Genomic DNA, 19,092 nt, shown 5'->3' with positions numbered 1-19,092 from the left:
TTTAAGGTGGTGGATGGGGTGCCAATCAAGCGGGCTGCTTTGTCTTGGATGGTGTCGAGCTTCTTGAGTGTTGTTGGAGCTGCACTCATCCAAGCAATTAAATTGAGATTGGCCAATCTCATTTCACTCAGGATGCTTGCAGCCTCCTATGTCAGAGCAAAGATTGGTCACATCAGTCTTGGTTGGATTCAAACCCAGACCCCTGATCTTCCAACTACATTCCCCAGTCCTGCAACTGCCAAATCTTCCTGAGTGTCTTGAATGTGAAACTGTTATTTGTTGCATTAAACAGCACCCTCAGTCATCAACAGTGATTAACAACTGTGTGCCGGCTCGAACATAAAAGCCCTGAGAAAGACATTGGCCGTCTTTTATTCAGTTCAGCAGTTCTTTGATCTGCAAACATAATGTATGTTTAAAAAAAAAACTGAAGTTTTATCTTAATGTGCTTTCAAGTCAGAAAATTAGAAAGGGACCCAATGGGCTGTAACCACTCTCATTGAGATTCCTGGAAGTGCACAATTATGCAAGAGAATATATTAAGGCTTTTGTGACCTATATAAGCAGCCTGCGTAGATGGAAATTATTCTATATTATTATAAAGTCAGAATAGTTTATGGTTCAAGTACTGGGATTTTGACTTTTCTCAAAACTTTTTGGGTCTTATCATCATAAAGGTTGAATTTCTGGGGGACATTCCCAATTTAATGTCAAATTGTAGACATAAGCTCACAAGGCAGCTATAAGCAAGCAGAGAACAGGAGGACAACAAGGGTTGTGTGGCGCTTGAATGATAAGCATAAAAATAAGGACAAATGTTGAAAGAGACATTGGGGAAAAGACCATGTGGTATGTTCCCCAGCCACTGACTCCATCCCTCTCCCTAACATCTGTCTGAGGCTGAACCACACTGTTCGCAACCTTGGTGTCAGATTTGACCCTGAAATGAGCTTCCGACCACATATCCGCGACACAATTAAGACCGTCTATTTCCACCTCCATAAACATCGCTCGTCTCCGCCTTTGCCTCAGCTCATCCACTGCTGAATTGCTCAACCATTGGTGGCCGTGCTTTCTGTTGCCTGGGCCCTAAGCTCTGGCATTCCCTGCCTAAACCTCTCCACCTCTCTTTCCTTCTTTAAGACACTCCTTAAAACCTACCTCTTTGACCAAGCTTCTGGGCGCCTGCCCTAATTTCTCCTTATGTGGCTCGGTGTCAAATTTTCTGTCTTATAATACTCCTGTGAAGCACCTTGGGACGTTTTACTCCGTTCAAGGCACTATATAAATGTAGTGCCCCAAACGGGGCTATAATGGCCCAGAAATTCGGGTCTCCACGGGTGAGTACGCACGGGGTACTCACGCGTGGGCCCGATGGAAGTGCCGGTTCCTTGCATGCACTGCGCATGCGTGGGAAACTGGCACTTCCGTTCCTCTGAACGAAGGGGTTCAGAGGTCGAACGTGTGCGCGCGGGAGTCTGCGCGTGCGCTTTGAACTTACGTTTTTTTTACAGGTTTTTCCGTGAGGGTAAGTCTTTAGATTTTAGAAATGTAAAAACCAGGCGTAAGGCCTGCATTTTAAAAGGTAAGTGGTCAATTAATTAAAATTAAAACAATTTTTCCACAGGTTTATTATTTTTAAATACTTTAAAGCAAGGTAAGTTTATTTTTAGCCCCATTTGAATATAAAATTATTTTTTTCAAAAATTTAAATTATTGTTTAAAATAGTTATTTAATGTAATTTATAGTTTATTTAAAAAGTGTGATGATTTTTTAAAATTTATTTGAAAGTTTACTACTATTTTGGGGTCGTAGTATTTATAAGTTTTGACAGGTCTTCCTGTCACTACTTATGAATGGGCTTTTCCCTGCACCGATTGGCTGCCCATGGCCCATGTGATCCCAGGGGACGCATCGCACTAACTACGCCCCTGGGACATGCAAGCACAGCGCGCTGGCAGCTGGGCCAGGCCCTGGAGCAGAATTCCATGGGGCCCTACAGCTTAACTGCCGGCGCGCAAGGTAAGTGCCCCAACCCGAATTTCTGGGCCAATGAATTTCTCCCCAGTTTTTCCAGAGGGATAGAATTGAAATGTAGTGAAGTTATGCTAAACTTGTATCGAACCTTGGTTAGACCATACTTAGAGTAATGCGTACAGTTCTGGTCACCATATTATAAAAAGGATATAGAGGCACTGGAGAGGGTGCAGAGAAGATTTACAAGGATGATACCAGAAATGCGAGGGTATGCCTATCAGGAAAGGATGAACAGGCTGGGTCTCTTTTCGCTTGAAAAGAGAAGGCTGAGGGGTGGCCTAATAGAGGTCTTTAAAATTATGAAAGGTTTTGATAGAGTAGATACAGAGAGAATGGGCAGGATTTTCATTGGGCCGTGGAGTTGGGATTGGAGGCGTGGGGGGGTTAAAATCCCGAAATCAGGGGTCCCGACCCCATCCGCACCAAAACCCACCTCCATGCCAGTTTCAAAGGAGGCGGGTACCCGCCCCACACTGGGACCCGCCTGACCGAGGCGGGAAGGGAATAGTGCCAATTAACTGCCTCTTAACAGGTAGTTAACAGGCAGTTTTTAGACTAATCCCTATTTTTAATGTTGAAGTGTGGGATTCCCGACGGCTCTAAACCACGCCAAGTTAGAGGAGGCGGGCCATCGGGTTGAAGGACTCGGAGGGGTCGAGATGTCGGTGTTCAGGTGAGTGATGGGTGCATGAGTGCAAAGGTAAGTGTGCTTGGTGTGTCTAAAGTGTGTAAAGAAGTTTTACATATCTTTTCTTACTTTTTCAGCCTTCCTTCCTTTAGGTCTCGGGAGTCCCTCATCTCACCGGCACAGAAAGCAGAATGGCTGCGAACTGTCAAAAGTGACAGCCTGCAGCTTTCTGTGCAGGAGAGATTTCTAACTGAGTCTGTGGAGAAGGACTCATGTTAGAAGTAAGACTGTCAGTGTTTGACAGCTTCAAACAGCTTTCAAACACTAATATTTCATCTGTCAAAATGTCTTTACAGATGAAATTTCAGGCTGTGACATCACCTGTTGCCGGGTGGCCCTTAATTGGCCTGCTGAGCCCACTGGGCGGGCTCAACAAGGTCAATCAAGTTAAAATCGCGTGGATTGGCCGCATCTCGATGGAGGCGGGACTACAACCCTGAATGTTGTAGTCCCGCCTCCTACCTGACTCCTGAATGAAAATCCTGCCCAATGTTTCCACTTGTGGGGAAGAGCAAAACCAAAGGCCATCAATATAAGATAGTCACCAAGAAATCAAATTTGGAATTCAGAAGAAACTTCTTTACCCAGAGGGTGGTGAAAATGTGGAACTCGCTGCCACAGGGAGTGATTGAAGCAAATAGTATAGATGCATTTAAGGGGCAGTTAGATAAGCATGTGAGGGAGTAGGGAATAGAGGGTTATGTTGATAGAGTTAGATGGGGAAAGACAGGAGGCGGCTCGAGTGGAGCATAAATGGACTGGTTGGGCCGAATGGCCTGTTTTGTGCCGTATATCCTATGTAATCCTATGTAATCCTCATCTTCCGATTAGGCACTTTACAGCCTTCCGGACTCAATATCGAGTTCAACAATTTCAGATCATAACCTCGGCCCCTATTACATTTATACATTTTTTATTATCCACACTTTTGGTTTGTGCCTTTTCCTTTTTTCTCTCTGTCCCACACGGCAGCTGTCTCTCACTCTGCCAGCGCATTTCACACTTCACCTAGAGCCATTGTTTGTTTCTTTACCTGTCCTATTACCATCTCGTCTCACCTTGAATATCCCTTAATGTCTCTTCTTTCATCCCCTCCCCCATTTCCCAGCCCCCAAACTGCCTTTTGTTTCATTTCCGGCCTTTTCTCTCAGTCCTGACGAAGGGTTTCAACCCGAAACGTCGACTCTATTTCTCTCTCCACGGATGTTGCCTGGTCTGCTGAGTTTTTCCAGCATTTTCTGTTGTTATTTTGCTATCGTCCTATGTAAGTTGTTGTTGTTATGGACACACAGAGAGGTGAAATTGGTCTCGGGCCGTAGCACTAAATGGGTGATAGAGAATCGGCAGCCTGTTTGATCCTCGATTTGCTATCACCATTTTTGCACCACCGTCCAAGTCCAATTTCACCCCCAAATGGCGCGAGGAACAATCATATGAAGTTATGAGATTAAGTTGGACCTAACGGTAACATTGGGAAGGTTTACAAGCACTGAGTAGCACACTGATGTGACACTGAGATATGTCGGGCGTCGTCGTAGAATCCAAACCCCAATAAAAATCTTAATCTGAGAGAAAAAAAAAGAGCAGGGCAGTTCTCACACCCGCCACCTCTTGGCCTAGCTTTGCTTGTGGTCCTGACAAGTGACAGAGGGAGGAGACTTGCATCTCATCAGTCGGGGCTGGCTACCAAGTGTTATGATAAGTTAAAGGGAGCCAGAGGGGGGAATTTTGCCGGCGCTCAGGGGGCGCGTTTGGAGGCGGGACATCCGGTAAAATTGCAAAGATTGACAGCGGGTCCCGAACCCGCTGTCAACCCGCCTCCAAACAATCTTCCTGGGTGTCGGGTCCCCGATTTGCACGTGGACCCGACAGCTAGCGGCGGGAAGAGAATTATCGGCACTTAACTGCTTGTTAACAGGTAGTTAACAGGCAGTTAAGAGGCTTTTTCCAATTTTGACAGGTCTACTGCGGGCTTCCCGACGTCCGGGCACCACGCCAGGTAAGTGTGGCGTGCTGTGGGTCTACTGTAATGTTTCTTCATTGATGACAGCTGCATAAGTGGTGTGAGGGATCCAATGGTACACTGGTGAGTTTCAGAGGTAAGAAAATGTTGGGAAAATCATTTTTAATGTATTTAGACTTTTCTGTAGGTAACAAGTTTTGAAGTGTTTGTGTAGTCCCACCTCATTGGGAGAACCTCTCTCACCAGTGACAGATCGCTTCTGTAACCTCACCTGCAGCTGCCATCTGTTTTAGCCTAAGGAGGAAGTCACTGGAGAGCCTGGGTGCAAGGGCTCACCTTTGTACAGAGATTGTCAGTGTTTGCAGCACCTCAATGCTGTCAAACACTGAAAAATCACCTGTCAAAAAAAATTGAACGTGGTCCCTTTAAGAAAACCGGCAGATGACGCGTCATCAACTGATGTCGGCTTTCTCCTAATTGGCCGGCAAGCGTGCAGGGCGGGGCTTAACAAGGTCAATTGACGCAAAATAGCGCCTGTGCGTCGGACGTCGTTGGGGGCGGGATCGGAATCCGGAAGGAAGCTGTCCCGCCCCTAGGCTGCACCAAAAGGTAAAATCCAGCCCAGAGTGTTTCCGCTGGTTGGTGAGATGCCAGCAGGAGGGCACAAATTTAAGATAATCACAAAAAGAATTGAAGGGGTGTTTCGAAAAAAATTCTTCACACAGTAGGTGGTTAAAATATGAAATTCAGTGCTGAGGCAGTCTCCATAAATTCTTTTTATGAAGAGAATTAGATAGTTGCTTGTTAAAAAGGAATATTAAAAGGTATAGGAATGAGAAGAGAATCATAGAATAGTACAGCATGGGAGGAGGCCCATCGAGTCTGCGCCGGCTCTTTCGAAGAGCAATCCAGTTAGCCCCAGTCGCTCTTGCCCCGTAACCCTGCAAATAGAATGAGACTATGGTTGATGCGGAGAAGAAAAGATATGATCTGGTGGATACTGAACAGCCTGTTTCAATACAGTAACAGTCCGTGACTGGATTTAAACCCAGCCCTTGCAGGTAAAAGAGCACGGTTCTAAACCCCTGCAATACCCATCCTCGGGATCATTAAAAGTTGCCAGTACATCGGTGGGTGGGGCTTTGACAAAGAGCCGGCAACTTCGGTCACAGAATAAAACATAACTTCAAAGGCTTTTATTTTGGGGCTGGCCGGTCTATTTGTTTTGCTGCACAGAGGCACTTTAGACTAGAACTATTACAATATGAAAAATGTACAGACACTGCTAGAAGCAAAATCTGAATTTTAAAAAATCATAAATTCGCATTAAAGGACTTGTATGTGAAGGTGCAAAGTGAATTCCTAATACCTACCTGAATATTCCATCTTTTGTAAGATTTTTCTGGCACTTGACTGTGGGGAATCCAGTTCCCTTTGTATCTATCGCAACTTTCTCCTGTTACTTTTTGCTGGCAATCCTCCATGTAATATTATAATTCATATATGCAGGCAACCTGTATGCTGTGCTATATGCACCAGTGGCTGTTTGCAGCCCACTACACCTTCTTCAACAACAAGGGCAGCAACTTGTATTTATATAGCGCCTTTAACGTAGTAAAACGTCCCAAGGTGCTTCACAGGAGTATTTTAAGACAAAAAATTTGATACCGAGCCACATAAGGAGAAATTAGGGCAGGTGACCAAAAGCTTGGTCAAAGAGGTAGGTTTTAAGGAGCGTCTTAAAGAAGGAAAGAGAGGTAGAGAGGTGGAGAAGTTTAGGCAGGGAATTCCAGAGCTTAGGGCCCAGGCAGCTGAAGGCACGGCCACCAATGGTTCCACGATTATAATCAGGGATGCTCTGAGGGCAGAATTAGAGGAGCGCAGATATCGCAGGGGGTTGTGGGGCTGAAGGAGATTACAGAGATAGGGAGGGGCGAGCCCATGGAGGGATTTGAAAACAAGGATGAGAATTTTGAAATCGAGGCATTGCTTAACCGGGAGCCAATGTAGGTCAGCGAGCACAGGGGTGATGGGTGAACGGGACTTGGTGCAAGTTAGGACATGGGAAGCCGAGTTTTGGATGACCTTATGTTTACGTAGGGTGGAATGTGGGAAGCCAGCCAGGAGTGCGTTGGAATAGTCAAGTCTAGAGGTAACAAAGGCATGGATGAGGGTTTCAGCAGCAGATGAGCTGAGGCAAGGGCTGAGACGGGCGATGTTACGGAGGTGGAAATAGGTGGTCTTAGTTATGCTGTGGATATGTGGTCAGAAGCTCATTTCAGGGTCAAATATGACACCAAGGTTGTGAACAGTGTGGTTCAGCCTCAGACAGATGTTAGGGAGAGGGATGGAGTCGGTGACGAGGGAACGGAGTTTGTGGCGGGGACCGAAAACAATGGCTTCGGTCTTCCCAATATTTAATTGGAGAAAATTTGTGCTCATCTGACAATTTAGACACCGTGGAGGGGTCGAGAGAAGTGGTGGTGAGGTAGAGCTGGGTGTCATCAGCGTACATGTGGAAACTGACGCTGTGTTTTCGGAGGATGTCGCCAAGGGTCAGCATGTAGATGAGAAATAGGAAGGAGCCAAGGATAGGTCCTTGGGGGACACCCCAGAGATAACGATGCGGGAGTGGGAAGAGAAGTCTTCCTGTGACCCCTGGCAGTCTTCTCACTCCAAGTGCCTTTGGGCCCACATACAGCCCGCTAATTGTGGTTTCAAACAGAGCTGGGAGTCATAGGAACAGGAGGAGGCCATTCAGCCCCTCGAGCCTGTTCCGCCATTCAATTAGGTCATGGCTGATCTGTACCTCGACTCCATTTTCCCGCCTTTGCTCCAAATCCTGACCTAATTTTTTTTTAAAACTCAGTCTTGAAAATTTCAATTGATCCAGCATCCATAGCCTTTTGGGGGAGCGAGTTCAAGATTTCCACTACCCCCTTTGTGTGAAAAAACGCTTCTTGATTTCACTCTTAAACGGCCTAGCTCTAAATTTTAAGATCATGCCCCCTAGTTCTGGATTCCACCACCAGGGGAAATAGTTCCTCTGTATCTATCTGATCAAATCTTCTCGTCTCCCTTCTTTGTTCTTCAGCAAAAGGCAGCAAATGAATGCTATTGGCCCTGAAATTAGGATCGGGAGCTTGCCGCGCGTGCAAGCCCCCGATGTTCACTTACCCGGCGCGCTGACATTTCAATCCTGGCCCGCATTGCATTTCCTCTCACTGGCCCGCTTGAGGTCCTGCCGCGCTGTGCGTGCATGACCCGGCGGCGTACTTAGTGCGATGAGCCGGCTGGGATCACGTGAGCACAGGGCAACCAATGGGAAGTTGCAAAAGTTCATTCATCAGTTTGACAGTAAGAGCTGTCAAACTCATGAAAACTCCTGGCCCCAAAACACTACTTAAACCTGAAAGAAAATTAAAAAAAACATTGCACTACCTAAATGAACCATAAAGAACTCTGAAAAACTATTTTAAACAATAATTTTAAAATTTGAAAAAAAAAATTATATAAAAAATCGGGGCTAAAACTAAACTTACCTTACTGTAAATTCTTTAAAAATAATAAACCTGTGGAAAAAAAAATTCTCAATTGTATAATAGACCACTTACCTGTAAAACTAAGTACTTACGTGTGGTTTTTCAATGCGTAAATACCGGAGGCCTTTACACACGCGCAACTCTCTAAAAATAGAGGAAATCCAAGTCGCATGCGCTGCCCGATACCGCGCACGCATTCAGCCTCTTAACCCCTTGGGTCAGAGGACAGGAAATGCTGGTTTTCAGCGCATGCGCTGTGCATGCTGAAAACCGGCAATTCCTCCGGGCACACGCGTGAGTACCCCGTCCGTACTCACGCGTTGTGCCCGGAATTACTGGGCCATTATGAGCTAGGGTTATCCCAGCTTCCACACAAGTTAAAAGAGAACCATTTGATTTGTTTTTTAAATTTCAGTCACGGGATGTGGACGTCGCTGGCAAGGCCGGCATTTATTGCCCATCCCTAATTGCCCTCGAGAAGGTGGTGGTGAGCCGCTTTCTTGAAACAACTGAGTGGCTCGCTGGGCCATCTCAGAAGGCGGTTAAAAAGTCAACCACGTTGCTGGTGGTCTAGAGTCAGACATTCAATTGAATTCAATTTTATTTGCCATATGTAACTAGTACTAGTACAAGTACAATGGAATGCTTACTCCCCGTAGGGACACATTTAGTGAACCAGATGGGTTTTTGCAACAATCCAGTAGTTTCATGGTCACTATCTTTTTTATTCCAGATTTATTTAACTAACTGAATTTAAATTCCTCAGCTGGCATGGTGGGATTGTGAACTCATGTCTCCAGATCATTCAGTCAGGCCTCTGGATTACTAGGCATAGTGGTTAGCACTGTTGCCTCACAGCGCCAGGGACCCAGGTTCGAATCCGGCCTCGGGTGACTGTCTGTGTGGAGTTTGCACATTCTCCCCGTGTTTGCGTGGGTTTTCTCCGGGTGCTCCGGTTTCCTCCCACAGTCCAAAGATGTGCGGGTTAGGTTGATTGGCTATGATAAATTGACCCTTAGTGTTAGGGGGATTAAATACATGGGGTTACGGGGATAGGGTGGGATATGTGTTGGTGTAGGGGTTACGGGGATCGGGTGGGATATGTGTCGGTGCAGGCTCGATGGGCCGAAATGCCTCTATCTGCACTGTGGGGTTTCTGTGATTCTGTGAACATAACCACTGTTATTATTGGTGCTTTAGCTCTTTTCATTTCTTGTGAAGAACCACCAATGTCAACTGTATTCCAATGGCATGACTGAATTCAGGAGCTCACTTTGTGGTAAATTGCAGGCACAGGCCTGTGTCCCCAGAACTCCACGGTGTAGCATTCCTGACCTTGGACTTCCAACAGGAAATCGGTTGGGACTGTGGGACTCAACCAAAAAGCTGGTGAGCGCCGCTGAGGCAGCCTCGCCCATCAACAGTGGGTCTATCCCACACGTAGCTGCCCAACCTGATAACTTTAGACCGTCGGGAGATTAGACAACTGAGGCGTTTCCATCAAAATATTAACTGGGCGCATCACAAGAAAACGACAACAAAAGAATTAATCCGTGGTTACAGCTCGGGGTTGCTAGGGGTTGCCAACCCTCCAGAATCCCAAGACTGATTCCTGGGATGGCAGGACTGTCGTATGAGGAGAGATTGGGTCGACTAGGCCTGTATTCACGAGAGTTTAGAAGAATGAGAGGGGATCTCATTGAAGCGTTTAAAATTCACCAGGGCTAGACAGACTGGATGCAGGGAGAATGTTTCCCCTGGCTGGGGGGTCTGGAACGAAGGGTCACAGTCTCAGGATACGGGGTAGGACATTTAGGACTGAGATGAGGAGAAATGTCTTCACTCGGAGGGTGGTGAACCTGTGGAATTCTCAACCACAGAAGGCTGTGGAGGCCAAGTCACTGAATATATTTAAGAAGGAGATAGATAGATTTCTAGACACGAAAGGTATCGAGGGGTATGGGGAGAGAGCGGGAATATGGTATTGAGATAGAGGATCAGCCATGATCATATTGAATGGCGGAGCAGGCTCGAAGGGCCGAATGGCCTACTCCTGCTCCTATTTTTCTATGTTTCTATGATTGGCCTGGAGTCTCCAGGAATTGAAGATTAATCCCCAGAACACTGGCTGCGAGCAACACCCGGGAGAAAAATCATAGGGAGCATTAAAAACAAATGTCTTTGACCACTTTTGTTTACTAGTTATATAAAAAAAAATTGGAGCTGGGGGAAAAAAAAAGAGGCTGTTTGACTGACAGTCAGCAATCCTCCAATCGGGTAACGAAGTGTCTATTCACTTTCCAGTTGGCCTGGGAAGGCGGGGCATCATGAGTATGGGCGTGTCGGGCGACCAATGGGGTCGGGGCGGCTGGAGGCAGGTGGTCATGTGACACCACCTCCAAGAATATGTCCAACCAGAGTTGCAGCATTCAAGTTAAGGCTGGTCGGGTTTAAAACCAGTGACCCATTTAATGTCTTGCATAATGATTGGAGACACGTTGAGCATTACGCCCAATCCGACTGTTGATATTGTGGCTTACACAATATTAGGTCAGTTTAATCAGCAACTTAATCCAATCAAATTTCTATTTCCATTAACAGGCAGGCACTTGAGCTGCTGCAGGCCGCAACATAATCCTGTACTTTATCTTCATCTGTCTCCCTATCTCCGTTTCTCTCTCACACACACACAGATCCACATTACCTAAGGCCTGTTTAGTCCAGGCTTTTTTTACCCCATCCCCCCCGCCAGTCACCGCCCTTTGTTTGGACTTAAAACTAGAGTGATGGAAGAAAAAAACAATTCTAAGAATGCCCTCCGAGTGGCAGATGCCAGTCGCAATGAAATAAAAAACTAACCTCTCACGCAGTGCATTAGCACAGTCAGTGGAGAGTTGCTGTCTGCTTGTCTCCCACAACTGGATGCTGTCCTCCTTTAAATTCAAGGCATGCTTGTGACACAAATCCACATATAGTCGGCAACACCTTAGCCTAGCGATGCAGAACCTCCCTTCAAGATCCGAAACAGCCAGTCAGGCACTGGGATTCTTTGTTCAGATTATCCAATTGGATCTTCCATTTGTAAATAAGCACATTGTAAAGACTGGGGGGCACACCGGCTTTGGACACGGGGCCTTTCCACTTTGGAACCAGGGTCTGCCCCCCCGTGGGTCGAAAGCTTCCTCTTGTCTGCTGGCTGCGTGGGTCATACATAGAAGAAGTTAGGGCAGTCCATTAGTGCAGATACTGGGGGCTTTCGCATTCTGTGACTCTGTCCCCATTCTTCGTGAAGACATCAACAACAAATTGAATTTATATAGCGCTTTCAATGTAGCAAAATGTCCCAAGGCGCTATATAAATTCAAGTTGCTGTGCCAAAACCACAAATCCGTGGTCTTAATCATAATCCACTGCAACAGCAATGTCTGCAATGAGTTTTATTCTTAGTTTTTATGCATTTTAATGCTTTTTATTAACTCGTAGTGAAGCTTTCTTATAACCAAGCCCTCATGACAGACCTGGTAAAATCACACAAGGCAGCTCATGTTTACATTATGGCCATCGAGTTACTGTAAGTAATCTCCCCCCACCCCCACAAACCTGCTATATTCACTCTTCGTTATCTCCCTTTGGAGTTAATTCACTGGTCCCACAATCCCAACAAGGAGCTGCATTCAAAGGGACATAGAGCTACAACACTGTAGCGCCAATTCTCAGACCCATCCTCCCTTCCTTGTTGGGATTTCAGAATTGGTGAACTTACACATATGTAGACACCTCTGGTCCCTTGTTCAAGTGACCGCGGTTCCCAAGTGTGCACCTAGAGTATGGAATGTTGGCAGGCTAGTGGAGCAGAGTGGGCAAAGGAGCCAAGCCCATTCCTGTCCTCACCCAATGTCCACACACAGCAAAGGGTCACTAAAATTCTCACCCTCATTTTCAAATCCCTCCATGGCCCTCGCCACTCTCCCTACCTCTGTAACCTCCTCCAGCCTACAACCACCCCCCCCCCCCCCCCCCCGAGATCTCTGGGCTCCTCCAATTCTGGCCTCTTGCGCCTCCCCGATTTTAATCGCTCCACCGTTGGCGGCCGTGCCTTCAGCAGCCGAGGCCTAAACCTCTCCGCCTCTCTCACCTCCTACATCTCTGACCAAGCTTTTGGTCACCTGCGCTAACATCTCCTTATGTGGCTCGGTGTCAAATTTTGTTTGATAATCGCTCCTGTGAAGCGCCTTGGGGATGTTTTACTACGTTAAAGGCGCCATATAAATGCAAGTTGCTGTGGTTGCTGTCAACATTACACAATTTCTATCTATGACATTTCACGCTGGACTGTACAAGGTGGTGGTAGGGTGGGGGGAGAGCATGGAATGGTCTTCCAGATGTGGTACAGTTTTCAAACCAGCTGGAGATGAATTTTCTGCTGCTCTGCAGGGCAGTGGAACACAGTTCAAAATCCTCCAAAAAAAAATTAGGATTACACGGAGGGAAAGAACTGAGGCGACCAACAAACTACAGGTATTCGGAAATGAAAATGATCATTGCAAACAGCAATTGGTGAGTTTTAAACATAATTTTTTTTGTCGTTAAGCTGCTCCTCTCCCACCCAACAGCAGGGAGGCTTGAAAACTCAATTCTAATTGCAATTAATTTACATACATGCAAAATAAATTAGACATGTGTCAAGACTTGCACTGCATATGTGTCATAAGGCAAGTCATGCTAATGGATATATGTTACGAGCCCTTTATACCAACATAGATCATCTTGCTGATATTGAACCAAATTCTGATCCACAGACACAAAGGGAGAGAGCTTATACCGGATCTAATTCTGATGGTTTATGCTGGAGATTTGTAAAAACGGAGCAGGATTTAGAAGTGGCCTGATGCTGGCCGGTTGGCTCGGTGTCGTGCTTGACGATGGCTGAACAGTAAGAGACTCGTTCTTGTTCTGGGTCTGCCCCACACGAGAAATTTGTGATACCCCCCCCCCCCCCTTGTAGGGCTTCACCAAGTCCTTACTCACAAGAGAGGAGGGAATAATGGCAGAGGCTCTGGACCTGCTCCAGATCGGCCAGCATGCCCCCACACACACACACAGTCTTCCCCTTCCCCGAATCCTCACTGTGTTGAAATTGAGGCTCATCGCACTGGCTCCTATTCTATCTCATCTCCAGGACCACAAGACTGTAGGGGGTCCTGAAATTCCATTCGTCCCGGCTCCAGCAGCTTGGGACTAATCCGATAGCAAAAGGTGTTCCGTTCAGTCCGTAAGGGTGACCCCGAGCTTCCGGTCACCTGTCATTTCAATTCACCGCTCCATTCCCACTCAGACCTCACCGTCCGCGGCCTCTTGCATTGTTCCACAGAAGCTCAGCGTAAACTCGAGGAACAGCACCTCATCTTCCGATTAGGCACTTTACAGCCTTCCGGACTCAATATCGAGTTCAACAATTTCAGATCATAACCTCGGCCCCTATTACATTTATATATTTTTTATTATCCACACTTTTGCTTTGTGACTTTTCCTTTTTTTTTCTCTCTCCCACACGGCAACTGTCTCTCACTCTGCCAGTGCATTTCACACTTCATCTGGAGCCATTGTCTGTTTCTTTACCTGTCCTATTACCATCTCGTCTCACCTTGAATATCTCTTAATGTCTCTTCTTTTATCCCCTCCCCCATTTCCCAGCCCCCAAACTGCCTTTTGTTTCATTTCCTGCCTTTTCTCTCAGTTCTGTAGAAGGGTTTCGACCCGAAACGTTGACTCTATTTCTCTCTCCACGGATGTTGCTGAGTTTTTCCAGCATTTTCTGTTGTTATTTTAGCTTGGGACTAATGGCCACTGACTGCTGACTGGGGACGGGATCATTTTGATAATCGGGGTGGGGAGGGCACAACAGAGGCAGCCGGTGAGAAGAGGTGGTGGAAAGCAGAGTGGCGCCCTGTTAAAGGCCTTTGATTTCCCTCCATCAGTGCAATACCTTACCATTCCAATGGGGGGAGCCGAAGGCCCTGAATGGGGTGAAGCATGAATTTTTAAAAATGTCCTCCCCTGTATGGTAAAGAGTGCGGCATTAAGAGGTAATCGATCCCCTCGGGCACCCATGCCTGCCCTCAGCCAGGTTCCACCCCAAATGCCTGGCCCTTCCCCACCCCAGTAATTTCAGGCCCCAGAACTCCTCACCATCTTGTCTTTCATTCCTCCTACAATCTCCAGCACCCAAGCTTCATGTCACATAAACCCCACTTCTTCAATTACTTTGGTTTCTCTCTTACTCGTTTCAACTAGGTGCAATAATGCGTGATGGAGTTTCACCCTTCACCTAGGCTTCTCATAAATAAAGACACTAAAAGCCAGCAGTATTTATGGTACATTTACTCATCCCACAGAGACTTGAGCACAAAAATCCAGGCTGACACTCCCAGTGCAGTGCTGAGGGAGTGCTGCACTGTCGGAGGTGCCGTCTTTCGGATGAGATGTTAAACCGAGGCCCCGTCTGTAGCCAATATTTACCCCTCAATCATCATTTTTAAAAATACATGTTATCTGATCATGATCACATTGCTGTTTGTGGGAGCTTGCTGTGTGCAAATTGGCTGCCGCGTTTCCTACATTACAACAGTGACTGCACTTCAAACGTACTTCATTGGCTGTAAAGCACTTTGGGACGTCCTGAGGTAGTGAAAGCCGCTATATAAATGCAAGTCTTTCTTTATAATACACTTACTGGCATTCCAACAATGCAGTCTGATGCAACATTGGGGGAGTGGGCAATTGTGTCTTCTATAGGGTGGTGGCATCCTATGGGATCGTTAGCAATGGGCACAAAGATAGCACTGGGCTTCTTGATGGTGGCACAGTGCTTGGGGCAGGAGACACAGCATGGCGTTGGCAATAAGCTTATAACGTGGCTCCTCGTTTTTGCTTTCTCGTCAACCATTAAAAATAGCTAAAGGGCCAATGGATGTGAATACCTGTCATCAAACAGATTTAATAATTTCAGCGCACTGAGAACAACTAATCCATGCAACGTGGGAGTGATGCTGCAGTAAAATGATGTCCAAGATTCCGAACATTTAAACTCACACAAGAGTTGTCACGGCCACAATGCATTAAATAGGTCCAACTGCATCTGCTATACAAGCCATCAAGGCTGGAGGACTTCCCGATCCACAGATCCCACAGTCTGGTCATTCCACTCAACAACTGAATGACGTCAAACATGAAGCATTCATCCTTGTGCTTAAATCCCTCCATGGCCTGTCCCCTCTTTATCTCTTAACCTCCCGCCCACTCCCCCCTCCCTAAACGTCCTGTTCCTCTGACCCTGGACTCTTAGGCATCCCTCCAGCATGCACCCCGCCATTGGCAGCCATGCCTTCAGCTTCCTAGGATGTTGCCAGGACTGGAGAATTTTAGTTATGAGAAAAGATTGGAAAGGCTGGGGTTGTTTTCTTTGGAACAGAGGAGGCTGAGGGGAGACATAGAAACATAGAAGATAGGAGCAGGAGTAGGCCATTCGGCCCCTCGAGCCTGCTCCGCCATTCAATGTGATCATGGCTGATCATCCAAATTCAGTACCCTGTCCCTGCTTTCTCCCCATGTCCCTTGATCCCTTTAGTCTTAAGAAATATATCCAACTCCTTCTTGAATATATTTAATGAATTGGCCTCAACTGTCTTCAGTGGTAGAGAATTCCACAGGTTCACCACTCTCTGGGTGAAGAAATTCCTCCTCATCTCAGTCCTAAATGGCTTACCCCTTATCCTTAGACTGTGACCCCTGGTTCTGGACTCCCCCGCCATCGGGAACAGCCTTCCTGCATCTAGTCTGTCTAGTCCTGTTAGAATTTTATAAGTTTCAATGAGATCCCCTCTCATTCTTCTAAACTCTAGCAATTATAAGCCTAATCGACCCAATCTCTCTTCTTACGTCATTCCTGCCATCCCAGGTATCAGTCTGGTAAATCTTCGCTGCACTCCCTCCATGGCAAGAACATCCTTCCTCAGATAAGGCGACCAAAACTGCACACAATACTCAAGGAGTGGTCTCACCAAGGCCCTGTACAACTGCAGCAAGACATCCTTGCTCCTGTACTCGAATCCTCTCGCTATGAAGGCCAGCATACCATTTGCCTTCTTAACCACCTGCTGCACCTGCATGCTTACCTTCAGCGACTGGTGCACAAGGACACCCAGGTCTCGTTGCACTTCCCCTTTTCCCAATCTATTGCTGGTCAGATAATAATCTGCCTTCCTGTTTTTGCCACCAAAGTGGATAACCTCGCATTTATCCACATTATACTGCATCTGCCAGACCTAATTGAGGTGTATAAAATTATGAGGGGCCTACATAGAGAGGATAGGAAGGACCTATTTGCCTTAGCAGAGAGGTCAGTAACCAGGGGGCATAGATTTAAAGTAATTGGTAGAAGGATTAGAGGGGAGTTGAGGAGAACCTTTTTCACCCAGAGGGTGGTGGGGGTCTGGAACTCACTGCCTGAAAGGGTGGTAGAGGCAGAAACCCATCATCACATTTAAAAAGTACTTGGATATGCGCTTGAAGTGCTGTAACCTACAGGGCTACGGACCAAGAGCTGGAAAGTGGGATTAGGCTGGAGAGCTCTTTTTCGGCCGGCACAGGCACGATGGGCTGAATGGCCTCCTTCTGTGCTATAGGTTTCTATGATTCTATGATCCCACACTCTGGAATTCGCTCCCTAAATAGTTTTACCTCTTCCATCTTCCTCTCCTCCTTTAAGATTCTCCTTAAAACCCACCTCTTTGACCCCGCCGCCCCCTCCCAAACCCCATCGCTCATCTTTGGCTTGCCGTCTCTTTCTCTTTATGCCTCAATATTCCTTGGAATATTTTCCTGCATTAACAGCGTTCTATATAAAACAAGTTGGTGTTTCTGGTTGATGTTACAAAACTGATTTTCTGTAAAAAAAAAAATTGACGAATGAGAAATGGGAAGATTCCTCAAAAATGGAGCCGCTAAGGAACATAGGAACAGGAGGAGGCCATTCAGCCCCTCGAGCCTGCTCCGCCATTCAATGAGGTCACGGCTGATCTGCAACCTAACTCCATATACCCGCCTCTGCCCCATATCCCTTAATACATTTGGTTAACAGAAATCTATCAATCTCAGATTTAAACTTAACCATTGCCGTTTGCGGAAGAGAGTTCCAAACTTCTATCACTCTTTGTGTGTAGAAGCGTTTCCTAATTTCATTCCTGAAAGGTCTGGCTCTCATTTTTAGGCTATGCCCCCTAGTCCTAGAATCCCCGACCAGTGGAAAGTTTCTCTCTATCTACCCTATCTGCTCCCCTTAATATCTTGAAAGCTTCGATCAGATCACCTTCTAAATTCTAGGGAATATAACCCTAATTTGTGTAATCTCTCCTCGTAACTTAACCCTTGAAGTCCAATGATGACCGATGGAGACATTGTCTAACTCACGACGTCAGGAACCACGTCCACCGCCAGCAGGTCTGCCACTTTGCCGATGGGCAAGATTCCCTGCCACCAGCACATACTGGGGAGTTATCCACGGTGTCCTGGGGCCAATATTTCTCCCTCAATCAACATAACAAAAAAAAACAGGTTCTCTGGTCATTTTCACATCGCTGTTTGCGGGAGCTTGCTGAGCGCAAATTGGCTGCCGCGTTTCCCTACATTACAAAAAGTACTTCATTGGTTGTAAAGCGCTTTGGGATGTCCGGTGGTCGTGAAAGGCGCTATAGAAATGCAAGTCTTTCTTTACTCGGCAAATGCCTCCGGGGCCTTTACTCAGACCCGTGCTAAACAACAACTTGCATTTATATAGCATCATTAACGTAGAAAAACATCCTAAGGGGCTTCACAGAGCCAAATAAAATTTGACACCGAGCCACGTAAGGTGACCAAAAGCCTGGCCCAAGGAGGTAGGTTTTAAGGAGCTCCATTGGAGATCAAATCTATTCCATTCAGACGTTGAATATTGCGACATGGTAAAATTAGATCAAACTAGTATTTAGAACATTTTCCTGTCAAGAATGTGCAAATGCTGTAAATGCCTGTCCCTCAGAACAACAACAACAAGTTGTATTTATATAGCGCCTTTAATGTAGTGAAACGTCCCAAGGTGCTTCACAGGAGTATTAAAAGACAAAAAATTTGACACCGCGCCACATAAGGAGAAATTAGGGCAGGTGACCAAAAGCTTGGTCAAAGAGGTAGGTTTTAAGGAGCGTCTTAAAGGAGGAAAGAGAGGTAGCGAGGCGGAGAGGTTTAGGGAGGGAATTCCAGAGCTTGGGGCCCAGGCAACAGAAGGCACGGCCACCAAAGGTTGAGCGATTATAATCAGGGATGCTCAAGAGGGCAGAATTAGAGGAGCGCCGATATCTCGGGGGGGTTGTGGGGCTGGAGGAGATTACAGAGATAGGGAGGGGCGAGGAGGCCATGGAGGGATTTGAAAACAAGGATGATGATTTTGAAATCGAGGCGCTGCTTAACCGGGAGCCAATGTAGGTCAGCGAGCTCAGGGGGTGATGGGTGAACGGGACTTGGTGCGGGTTAGGACATGGGCAGCCGAGTTTTGGATGACCTCAAGTTTATGTAGGGTGGAATGTGGGAGGCCGGCCAGGAGTGTGTTGGAATAGTCAAAAATGGCTACTTGTGATGAGTTTCTTTCATGGCTGAATCTTATACAATTTTTTTAATGTAGCCAAATGTATTTTTTTACTGGATCATGGAATTTTGCAGCAGAAAAAGAGATCATTCAGCCTATTGTGCCCACGCCAGCTCTCTGAAAGAGTTATCCACTTATTCCCATTCGCCTGCCCTTTCTCTTCCCCTTTTAAATTTTTATTTT

At 46.5% G+C, this 19,092-nt stretch overlaps 1 protein-coding gene across 6 annotated transcripts in view; it reads right to left on the bottom strand.

Moving 5' to 3' along the window:
* The window catches only part of LOC147108053 (CUGBP Elav-like family member 4), a 520,783-nt gene that overhangs the window by 415,786 nt on the left and 85,905 nt on the right, over positions 1-19,092 (bottom strand). Inside the window, exon 1 of one of the 6 annotated variants that reach the window (XM_086004506.1) lies at positions 11,091-11,798. The exons of 3 other annotated variants lie outside the window; for them this stretch is intronic. Coding sequence is in view for 2 of the 3 variants with exons in the window: in XM_086004505.1 (XP_085860631.1) it covers positions 7,867-7,950 (84 nt within the window). In the remaining variant the exon portion in view is untranslated. Of the gene's footprint in view, positions 1-7,866; positions 8,083-11,090; positions 11,799-19,092 lie in introns of those variants that run through there. 2 more of the 6 variants (XM_086004505.1, XM_086004504.1) reach the window with 2 other exon arrangements.

This window comes from Somniosus microcephalus, chromosome 13, assembly GCF_052327205.1.
Source record: "Somniosus microcephalus isolate GS21.2 chromosome 13, FLI_Smic_1.0, whole genome shotgun sequence".
Classification (NCBI taxonomy): domain Eukaryota; kingdom Metazoa; phylum Chordata; class Chondrichthyes; order Squaliformes; family Somniosidae; genus Somniosus; species Somniosus microcephalus.
This window is presented reverse-complemented; position numbering and strand designations above follow the sequence as displayed.